This window comes from Dendrobates tinctorius, unplaced genomic scaffold (genome assembly GCF_039654945.1).
Source record: "Dendrobates tinctorius isolate UK_male_01 unplaced genomic scaffold, ASM3965494v1 ptg000043l, whole genome shotgun sequence".
Classification (NCBI taxonomy): Eukaryota; Metazoa; Chordata; class Amphibia; order Anura; family Dendrobatidae; genus Dendrobates; species Dendrobates tinctorius.
The window spans coordinates 31,293,723-31,305,846 of NW_027361711.1; the positions used below are offsets into that span (position 1 = coordinate 31,293,723).

The window sequence follows — 12,124 nt, forward strand, 5'->3', positions numbered from 1 at the left end:
AAAGAATTTTAGTCTCTTAATGAAATGTACCACATAGTGTCATTGGCATTTGTAAAGTGTGTATGTATGCAAATGCATAAGAAAGCTACTTTCTACGTAACTTAATGTACCATTCAAATATCTGTTCAGCTTTATTTTCATTAAAAGAGTCCATTAGAAGCTCATTTTTGTAATATGACAAATAATTGATTCATAAAATGGAACTTAGTGCTACACCGTTGCCTTGTGTAGTTTAATAAACACATTTGAAAAATATTCCGACACATGACGCATAGATAAAATTATGTAAATGCTTGGCTTCTTCTTTTAGTGAGGGAGGAGGGGTGAAGATGAGTATATTATTCTAAATCATGTAACAGGGGATTAAAGAACCTTTCCCACTGCTAGAAGTCAGCCCTTCAATTTTAAGGTTTAAGTTTTAAAACAGACTTGAATTAGTATCGGTAGTCTTTGCATAATGACTAAGACATCTATAAATAATTGATATGGAAATCCTATAATAAATGGGTTGACTAATAAGATGGTAATGACATAAATGCTAATATGAAGCATCCAATGTGCTTTGGCTGGTAGCTGTCAATCGCAGCTGCTGCCTGTATATAAGAGAAGGAGGTGCACAGCAGTCGCTTAAATGCCTGCATTGAGTTTAATCTAAGCATCAATTACAGGTGAGAATATCTGGACACTGCTTCCATCTGTAAAGGTCTCTGTGGGAGATGGAGATCAACTTCAGCACCGTGGACAGTTCTTTTTCAAAGCAAACACTATATGCATTGGGATTTCAGCCTTTAGACCTGGGAGAATGGACTTTTATCACACCAACCTTACTGGTATTGATCTGTTTATTAGGACTTGCTGGTAACCTATGCGTGATCTCCATTCTGCTTCAGAATTCCAGAAAAGCCAAACCTTCATTCATCAATTCTCTGATTCTGAATCTAAGTATCTCAGATCTCATGTTGTTAATATTCTCTGTGCCATTCAGGGCAGCAGCCTACTCAAGGTCTACTTTAACAGTAGGTTGGCTTTTGTGTAGAACTGCGGACTGGTTCACACATGCCTGCATGTCGGTTAAGAGCTTCACCATGGCTATAGTTGCGAGATACTGTTTTATTTATGCCAGCAATCCTGCCAAGCAAATGACTATTCCACAAGTGACCATCTGTGCGATTATGATTTCTACTTGGTTTCTAGCATCAGTTCTGCCACTACCTGAGTGCTTCTTTACAGATGCAAAGCAAAATTACAGCTCTGTTGTTTGCCTGTTAAGCATATCACCCCAGGCGCAGGAGATAATGGCTATATTCATCAAGCTTTATCCTCTTTTTGTATACTTCATCCCTTTCACAATTGCATTCTTCTACTTTCGGAGAGCATATAGCCAGTGCCAACGTAGAGGAACTAAAACGCAGAATTTAAGAAATCAAATGAGGTCCAGGAGGCTAACAATAATGTTACTGAGTGTTACTGTCACATTTTGCATTATGTGGCTTCCAGAGTGGATATCATGGCTCTGGTTTTGGCATCAGCCTGTAAATGGTCCATCTCCTCCTCAAGCATTTATAACATTAGCCCAAGTCCTAATGCTTTCTCTTTCCTGTATAAATCCATTCATTTTTCTTGTCATGTCGGAAGAATTCAAAGAAGGTTTCAAAGATGTCTGGAAACGTATCACCTCCAAAAAGACTTTGGATACTAAAGATAAAGATGAGGATGATGTTAAAGATCTAGGAGCATTGACCCCAGATGTTCCACCAGAATCAACTTCTTTCCCAGATCTTGTTCCTGAACGTCCTACCATTAATGGCTCAATAGAGCAATCATGCTCTCAACAAAACTTTGGAAGCCAAGACAGTAAGGAAAATCCTGTTTTACCAGATGTAGAGCAGTTCTGGCATGAAAGAGAAGCCAATCCTTCAGATCAGAACAATGATCCCACTCCTTGGGAGCATGAGGAAGCTACAGTTGTTTCTGAGAAGTCTGGCCCACAAATGTAAGGAACTATGATGAACAGTTCAGTCTGATTGTTTTCACCTCTCCAGTGTGCTCTTATATGCTGTATTAAAGTTTAATTGTGAATTTGTGTAAAGATGTGTTCAAGTGATGATTACCCATAGTGTATGGTGGACTTGTTTTGTGACCAAATGAATTGGGGTTTGGAAAGTACTGGGACATAACATTTAACTCTCGTACTTGTAAAGATGAACAATAATCATAATAAAACATGTTGGTCAAAAAGTCATTAAGCCTCAAGCGCCTTGCCAGCAGTAATTGCCTCACGTGAAATGCAGTTTCTTTTAGGTTTGTATGTATATATCTTTCTACCTAAATGTGTTTCAAGAGGTTAATACTGTGTTTTCCAGGCACGCTTATTTATTAACTGGGTATATAATGAGGTTATGTGAATTATTGAGAATTCTGTAGACTAGAGGTTCAATATTGGTGAATAATTTTAATTGATTGTAAGCATCTTGATATGCGAAGAGGACAGATTAGACAATTGGAGATGCCCATACCCACAATGAGGTTCAATCAGATGGAATAAATTATCTGATATTAAGGAATAGTCAATTACAGAATAACATAATTTAATCCTAATTCCTGCAAACAGGTTATTTTTTTCATTCCAAATGAAAAGCAGTTTAAAGCATTCTGATTTAGCATTTACTTTACCTAAATGTGAAAATATCTTCATAACAGGAGGCAACTGAAATATTTTAAATCTATCTGCTGTATTTATCCTTTTAATTTGACAATCGCTCAGATCAAATTATTGTCATATTTATGGTTAGTATTAGAAAACTCTGCCTGCTACAGTATGCATTTAGCCATGGACTTTTTGGATTGTTGTCTGGATTCCTATTTCTTAAATGATCTCCCTTAATGTCTTGTGCACGTGATCATGGCGATGATAAACTACTGTAGTAAACATGCTAACTATTAGATATAAGAAAATGGTATGCGTATCTCAATTTGTAAGTAGCATCATGTTTTTTGTATTCAGTCCGTGTATCCAATTAGATAAAACGGTCCACGGCATAGTTATGGCTCAGTACAATGAGCATCATGCATCATTTATAATCTGTTTATCCAGTTTCAATAGTCTGATATCAACAAAAATTTAAAAAATAGCAAAGGCAATGAAAATTATTTAAAATAATTGTATTACTACTAACGTTCCAAATCTTAAAGTTCAGAACACACTCATGGGGGGGCGTACACACAACAACACAATACTTGTGAATAAGGTCAGACTCACATTGGAGGCTCGGTCACAGGGTCTGTTATTAAAAAGAATGGAGACTGCGGCCTTATTTTTTACTGTTAATTTTATGTACACCTGATGGAACTTTATTATAGTCAACTGGGTTTTTCACAGTTGGACTGGTATCTACTATGTATTTTTTACAGTAGATATGAATCTAGCCTTACAATATTAATTGGTTTTACAGCACCCAATGTAAGTTGAAAATTTTGTAACTAAAGGCATAATTCTGGAAAACTAGTAATTTGTTCCAAAACCACCTAAATGTAATTCTAAAACGAGAAAGAAAAATAAGAAAGATTAAATGCAAATAACCAGATAATATAGATGACACAAGTCCCCACATATAAAAGTCAAAAATAGCTGTAAAATCACTTTCCATGTAGCGAACAGGAGCTGTACATTACACAATGTACTAGTTCTCATCTGGTGTCCAAAGTAGAACAGAACATGTGCCACTTTGTCAGGGCTGCTTTTTAGCAAAGTATGGCCCAGGGCAAAATTAAAAGCAGGGCAACAAAAGCCAAGATAATGTACCAGTATTCGGAACAATTAGGCTGAGCTCCATGGCAATTTTGGTGTCAAACACTTTGACAAGCAAGCCACAAACAATCCAATCGGTTCTGACTGTTTGCAACGTGCTTGTCGCAGTATATTGTTGGTCGCAATGCGACCTTATTCACCTGTATTATGATGCCATATAAAAGCAGCATAGAGTAATTTTTGGCCTCCAATTGTTGTTACTGACAAAATTGCCTTAAGGTACATTTGCCTATTTCATGCAGCCATACAATAACCAATTAACTACTGTATATATAAGTTGTTCCCCTCTCGTTTACCAACTTCTTTACATAGGCTGGTGAACAATAATGTGGGGATAGATCGGTCGCTAACACAATCGTTCTGATACTCTTCAGTATAATTGTATTGGGAGCACACCAGCAGGTGATGTACAGCTGAAAGCTATGTATTTTTTCCAGCATAAATGATACGGTCATCCAACAAACAAGTGCTTTGTTAGTTTGTCAGGCAATTGCTAGCATGTATATACATGGGCCGATAACTACGAACAAGCATTCTCACAAAATGCTTGCTTGACAAATAATTAGCTATTACTACTAGACAGATTGGGAGGACTATGGTGGAGATTTCGAGGCCTCCTCTTGTCTTTCTATTACTGGATGCACTTAGAAAGCAAACTAGAAGCCATAAAAAGTTCTAAAAAGTTGCAGGACATAAGTTTTCTAATCTTCCTCACTTGAAATTGTGTTAAAGTGTAAAGCAACAGAGAGGGGGCATTCAATGATTGGGCAAATCCTTTGCCATATCAATGATGTAGTCAACGAGTTCTGACTTTACCAGGCCATCCTGATTTCTGACTATAAGGACTCTTGCACGTGGCCGTATTTTTGGTCTGAGTTTGATCTGACAAAACATCAGATCGCATTTGGACCAATTTAATTCTATGGGGCCGTGGATGTGTAAGATTTTTTTTCCTCAGAGGAAAAATCGCTGCATGCCCGTTTTTCATACGATATTTGGATAGCTCTTGATATGCAAGTCAATGAATCCACGGAAATCACTGGATTGCACTGGAGTGACATCTGAGCGCAGGCCGTTTTCCACGGACTGATGGGATGAAGAAGATGGAGACACTTTTATCTTCATCTTCTCTTCATTTTAGGGCTCATACTCTCATGCGAGTCTCTCGCATGAAAACCTGGCACTGCCGCCGGCACTCAGACCGGAGGGTGCGGCTACATGTATTTCTATGCAGCCGCACGCTCCGGTCCGAGTGCCAGCGGCAGTGTCGGGTTTTCATGCGAGAGACTTGCACGAGAATTGTGGAAAGCCTCTCGCAAGTGAGTATGAGCCCTTAGAGAATTGGATCACAATATGGTCACACTGATCAGCGTGTGATCAGCATAATCGAATGAGAGACTACACAGTCATCTGCACCCAGCTTTACATGCAGGATTTTTTCTTGTTAAAAATACTGTTATTTTGTCAAAAAATATGTAAATACTCTGTATACACATAAACGCACATAATAAATGCAGAAACATTCACATACAGTATGAAAATAGAGATATGTAAACATATGTAAACATACATACACATTACAAAATCACACTTACTTTTTATGCAGAATAGTTGGTTGCAGTTAAAGAGGTATTCAGATAAGAGAAGCCATCAGCTTCATGCTGAGAATAGCACACAGCTTTTTATAAAGGTAGATCTAGCAAACTTACCAGTAACTACTAGTGCTACCATAACAGCGAGTCCCTGCTAATAGCAGTCAGCTACGGCTCAGCTGGCTGGTAGCTGGTGCACCCCTGATCCCAATCCATCCCACCTGCTATAGGCTGTAGCAGCTGTGTAGGGTCTGGCAGGGGGGCCCCTTTAACCCCTTTGTGACCAGGTCAATTTTTAAAATTCTGACCAATGTCACTTTATGTGGTCATAACTCTGGAATGCTTCAACAAATCCCAGTGATTTTGAGACTTTTTTCGTGGCACATTATAATTTATGATAATGGTAAATTTAGATTGATATATTTTGTGTTTATTTATAAAAAATATCAGAAACTTGACAAAAATGTAAAAAAAATTGCAATTTTCAAACTTTGAATTATTATTCCTTTAATCAAGATAGTCATACCACAGAAAAACATGAATAAATAACATTTCCCACATGTTGGCTTTACATCAGCACCATTTTTATAACGCTAATTTATTTTGTTAGCCTTTTAGGAGGTTTAAAAATGTAGCAATAATTTTTCCCTTTTTCAAGGAAATTTACAAAATTTATTTTTTTGAGGGACCTATCCAAGTTTGAAGTGACTTTAGGGGTGCTATATATTGGAAAACCCCAAACTTGATACCATTTTAAAAACTGCACCCCCTGACATATTGAAAACTGCTGTCAGGTAGTTTATTACCCCTTCAGGTGATTTTCAGGAATTAATTAATGCAAAGTGGAATGAAAAAGTGTTTGTTTACCACCTAAATGTAACTAACTTCTGAACTGACCGGCTGTAGCTGGGAGACTCTGGCCGCTATTTGGCCATGAACTGCTATGGGAAACATCAGGACCACACAATCATGATCTCAGGGTGTCGATTAGATTAAAGTGCAAGCCCCCACAATCTATTAACCATTTATTTGATGTAGTCACTTTTGACAGCAGCTGCTAAGGGGTTAAACAGATATGGATGGTGCCAACACCGATCATTGGTGATACAGCAAGTTGTCAGATATAGTGGACAGCCGACAGCTGCTGGATTGTCACCTGTATGGGGATGATATTCCCTTATATCTCAGGTCAGTAAATATACGTATTAGCTGTCATGAAGGGGTTAAAGGTGGCGACACTGGCAGTCACCCACTTCGCCTCACCCCCTAATGCCAGCTCTGTATATTGTAGATTAGTGCTATTAGGCAGCTAGTCAGTGAATGTAATACTGGTGTTTTACCAGTAAAATGTCTATTTTGGTTGGCTATAATGCAATGAATGAGGAATACGGTAGTTTAAAGTCCGCGCTGCCCAAGGTTCCAAAAATGCGATCACACATGGAGGTGAAGCATGAATGTGGTTTATTTGTCAACGCATTTCAAGGTTTCCAAACACCTTCATCAGGACAAAAACCACACGTTCATGAAGGGATTTGGAAACCTTGAAACGCAGATGTGTATTCAAGATACAATGTCCCAGAAAAGTCCATTTGATGTTGAAAATATGTACGATACTATAAACTTTAGCGACCACTGTATGGGCAAAGACATCTATTTTCACAACTATCAGTACATACTCACATGTACAAAGCAAACACCTGTAAAGAAGTCTGATAGATGGTCCAGCAGATATCACTGCTTTCAAATGACAGTGTAGCTCTGCTTTAGACGTTTAACAGGTCGTTTCCACAGCGAGAAACCTGTCAATAACCTACATCAGGTACAGGAAAAGCCATCCGGGTGTGGTGCCAGACTAGTCTCGCCTGTGGCTATGGTCCTCAGCTGGATGAGTCTCCACCGGTGGCGGTAAATATATTTCTCTACTACAGCTATGAATGGTAGTTTACATTTCCTGTGTCTTCTTCTCGTTCTCCAGATACAGTTGAGGTTCAGAATTTATACATGAAATCCAATTCTTATTAACTTACTGGTAAATTTAGTTTGATTCTGTTTTAACATTAATTACAAACTTTATGACTTCGTAAATCTATCCATTTAAAAAAAAAAATAAAATTTACTCATCTTTACTTCCTCCATCTAATCCAGCGCAGAAACTTTCGTTATCTACAGTCTTTGCGTTCAAGCTGACTGCTGCAGCCAATCAGTGGCAGCAGTGGTCAAGTGCCCTACTTTACTGGCAGTACTGGCTGCTGATTGAAGCATCAGCTCTGAACCAGTAATTGTAGAGAGTAATGTTTTTTTTTCCCTGAAACTGAATAACCTTATTAATTACCTAAATCTATACATTTAATTAAAATGGGAGACGAAACTTAGGGGCCAAGAGACACAGGCATTTGAGTGGGGGCTGCAACTATATACTGCAGATGTAGACATTATCCTGATTTTTATCTTGTTAAATCTCACTGGGTTACTCGATATTTGACCCAGGAATACTCTGGGTCACGATTCAGGATCCTCCAAGCAGCATCAATCTACTAGGGAAAAACTACAGCCTCTCACCACTTACACCATATTCCCATTCAAGTGCTACAGTCATGGGAATCCTGAGTTTGATAAGGAACTCTGGACACTGCTGCATCGGTAAAGCAGTAAGATGATTCATAGTTATTTTATAACCTAGTGGCTGACTGGGTTGCTCTGGGTCTCACACTGGCTTAAGGTAATCCTGAAATACCGTCTGTAGTGATGAGTGAACATGCTCGGATAACGTGCTCGTATATTATGTTCTAGTCCCCGTAGCTGCCTGATTCATGGCTGTTGGACAGCTGCAATACATGCAAAAATTGCCTGTTTGTTAGGCAATCCCCACACGTGTTGCAGCTGTCTAACAGTGACTTGACCATCTTATTTGAGAACGCCCAAGATATTCGGGAAAACAACCGAGCATGCTCGGATAACACGTTACCTGAGCATGTTCGCTCATCACTAACCGACTAACCTATATCATCACTTAAGTAGGAGCTGAAGCGAATGACAATTCCCATAGTCATTCCTGAACCTTAGAAACTACAGTGGGGAAAAAAAGTATTGTCAGTCAGCAATAGTGCAAGTTCCACCACTTAAAAAGATGAGAGGCGTCTGTAATTTACATCATAGGTAGACCTCAACTATGGGAGACAAACTGAGAAAAAAAAATCCAGAAAATCACATTGTCTGTTTTTTTTTCATTTTATTTGCATATTATGGTGGAAAATAAGTATTTGGTCAGAAACAAAATTTCATCTCAATACTTTGTGATATATCCTTTGTTGGCAATGACAGAGGTCAAACGTTTTCTGTAAGTCTTCACAAGGTCACAAGGTTGCCACACACTGTTGTTGGTATGTTGGCCCATTCCTCCATGCAGATCTCCTCTAGAGCAGTGATGTTTTTGGCTTTTCGCTTGGCAACACGGACTTTCAACTCCCTCCAAAGGTTTTCTATAGGGTTGAGATCTGGAGACTGGCTAGGCCACTCCAGGACCTTGAAATGCTTCTTACGAAGCCACTCCTTTGTTGCCCTGGCAGTGTGCTTTGGATCATTGTCATGTTGAAAGACCCAGCCACGTTTCATCTTCAATGCCCTTGCTGATGGAAGGAGGTTTGCACTCAAAATCTCACGATACATGGCCCCATTCATTCTTTCATGTACCCGGATCAGTCGTCCTGGCCCCTTTGCCGAGAAACAGCCCCAAAGCATGATGTTTCCACCACCATGCTTTACAGTAGGTATGGTGTTTGATGGATGCAACTCAGTATTCTTTTTCCTCCAAACACGACAAGTTGTGTTTCTACCAAACAGTTCCAGTTTGGTTTCATCAGACCATAGGACATTCTCCCAAAACTCCTCTGGATCATCCAAATGCTCTCTAGCAAACTTCAGACGGGCCCGGACATGTACAGGCTTAAGCAGTGGGACACGTCTGGCACTGCAGGATCTGAGTCCATGGTGGCGTAGTGTGTTACTTATGGTAGGCCTTGTTACATTGGTCCCAGCTCTCTGCAGTTCATTCACTAGGTCCCCCCCGCGTGGTTCTGGGATTTTTGCTCACCGTTCTTGTGATCATTCTGACCCCACGGGGTGGGATTTTGCGTGGAGCACAAGATCGAGGGAGATTATCAGTGGTCTTGTATGTCTTCCATTTTCTAATTATTGCTCCCACAGTTGATTTCTTCACTCCAAGCTGGTTGGCTATTGCAGATTCAGTCTTCCCAGCCTGGTGCAGGGCTACAATTTTGTTTCTGGTGTCCTTTGACAGCTCTTTGGTCTTCGCCATAGTGGAGTTTGGAGTCAGACTGCTTGAGGGTGTGCACAGGTGTCTTTTTATACTGATAACAAGTTTAAACAGGTGCCATTACTACAGGTAATGAGTGGAGGAAAGAGGAGAGTCTTAAAGAAGAAGTTACAGGTCTGTGAGAGCCAGAAATCTTGATTGCTTGTTTCTGAACAAATACTTATTTACCACCATAATATGCAAATAAAATGAAAAAAAACAAGACAATGTGATTTTCTGGATTTTTTTTTCTCAGTTTGTCTCCCATAGTTGAGGTCTACCTATGATGTAAATTACAGACGCCTCTCATCTTTTTAAGTGGTGGAACTTGCACTATTGCTGACTGACTAAATACTTTTTTTCCCCACTGTATACGTTGTTACTATACAATTTTATTCAAGTTCACACACTTCGATATTAATCCTTTTGGGGCCAACAGGAATACTTACACACCCAGCTGATTATTATCCCCCTAGAGACCTCGAGAGCTCTTCTGTAATCATTGCTGACTGTGTTATTTCATCTCTGACCTCAGCTGGCTATCTGATAAAGTTGCAGCTAATTCTTTCATTCCTTGTTTCACCCATTAAAAAATAAGCTCTTTACTTATTTGAACATATACAGCGGATGAAATAAGTATTGAACACATCATCAATTTTCTAAGTGAACCATAGAATGTTAAAGTTGGAGGAGACCTCCAGGGTCATTGTGTCCAACCCCCTGCTCAATGCAGGATTCACTAAACCATCTCAGACAGATGTCTGTCCAGCCTCTGTTTGAAGACTTCCATGGAAAGAGAACTCACCACCTCTTGTGGCAGCCTGTTCCACTCACTGGTCACCTTCACTGTCAAAATATTTTTTTTCTAATATCTAATCTGTATATTTTCCCTTTCAGTTTCATTCCATTGCTTCTTTTGTTTCAATGTGCAAATGACAATAAGGATGATCCCTCTACACTGTTACATTCCTTCAGATATTTGTGGACATTTGTTTACAGGCTATTAAGTCTCTACTTAGCATTTTTTATTGCAGGCTAAACATTCCTAGATCCTTCAACCATGCCGCGAAGGACAAAGTTTACACTCCACTCACCATCCTGGTTGCTCCTCTCTGAACTTGCTCCAGTTTTTCGATCTTAAAATGTGGTGCCAAAAACTAGGCAAAGTATTACAGATGAGGTCTGAACAAAAAGGAGTAGAGGAGGAAAATTACTTCACGCAATCTAGACTCTAAGCTTCTCTTAATACATCCCAGAACTGTTTGTTTTATTTACAAATATATTTCTAAAGGTGATACTGACATGAAATTCTCACCAGATGTCGGTAGCAACCCATCCAATCCACACCAGCAAAGAAATCAAATCATAGATCTCAGTAAATTAAGTTTTGTAACTTGAAATGGGTGTTTGAGCAGGACAATGATCCCAAACACCACAGCAAGTGGGCAACATCATCGTTCCAGACCAACAAGATTGATATTATGAAGTGGCCAGCCCATTCCTCAATCCGACTGAGAGTTGTGGTGTGACATCAAAAATGCAGTTTTTGATACAAAACCTAAGAATGCAAAAGAACTATGGAATGTAGTCCAGCCAGCTTGGGTTGGAATATCTGTTCGTAGGTGTCAGATGTTCGTTGACTCCATGCCAAACGTTATACAACTAAATATTCTGATTAGCAGAAAATCTAAGACTGTAAACAAATTTCAGTTTATGATGAAAATATGCCGAATTGGTATAAGAAAATAATTGCAGATCTGAGCTGCCCCTTAGAGTAACAATGGTCCGAGTGCTATGTGATAATATATTGCATAGCACTTGGCTGTGTTATACACTCATGTGAGCGAGCCATGAGGATGCTAGAAAATGTAACATGCTATCAGAGGATATCCTAACACCAGATACAGGTGAATTTCACAAAATTAGAATAATCATCAAAAAGTTAATTTATTTTGGTTCAACACAAAAAGTGAAACTCCTGTATAGAGTCATTACAAACAGAGTGATCTATTTCAAGTGTTTATTTCTGTTAATGTTGGATTATGGCTTACAGCCAATGAAAACCCAAAAGTCATTATCTCAGTAAATTAGAATACTTTATAACACCAGCTTGAAAAAATGATTTTAAAATCTGAAATGTTAGCCTACGGAAATGCATGTTCAGTAAATGCCACTCAATACTTGGTCGGGGCTCCTTTGGCATCAATTACTGCATCAATGCGGCATGCCATGGAGGCGATCAGCCTATGGCACTGCTGTGGTGTTATGGAAACCCAGGTTGTTTGATAGCAGCCTTCAGCTCGTCTACATTGTTGGGTCTGGTGTCTCTCATCTTCCTCTTGACAATACCCCATAGATTCTCTATGGGGTTAAGGTCAGACAAGTTTGCTCACGAATCAAGCACTGTGATAC

General features: G+C 39.2%; 1 protein-coding gene across 1 annotated transcript; it reads left to right on the plus strand.

Moving 5' to 3' along the window:
• Window positions 1–645: 645 nt before the first annotated feature.
• Window positions 646–2,242, plus strand: GPR151 (G protein-coupled receptor 151). Its single transcript, XM_073575297.1, has one exon. It carries the CDS (start codon window positions 717–719, stop codon window positions 1,995–1,997), a length of 1,281 nt encoding a protein of 426 aa, XP_073431398.1. The 5' UTR covers window positions 646–716; the 3' UTR covers window positions 1,998–2,242.
• Window positions 2,243–12,124: the final 9,882 nt, after the last annotated feature.

What these genes read in the sequence shown, in the direction of transcription:
- GPR151 (XM_073575297.1), top strand. Translation starts at nt 717, where the DNA reads ATGGAGATCAACTTCAGCACCGTGGACAGTTCTTTTTCAAAGCAAACA.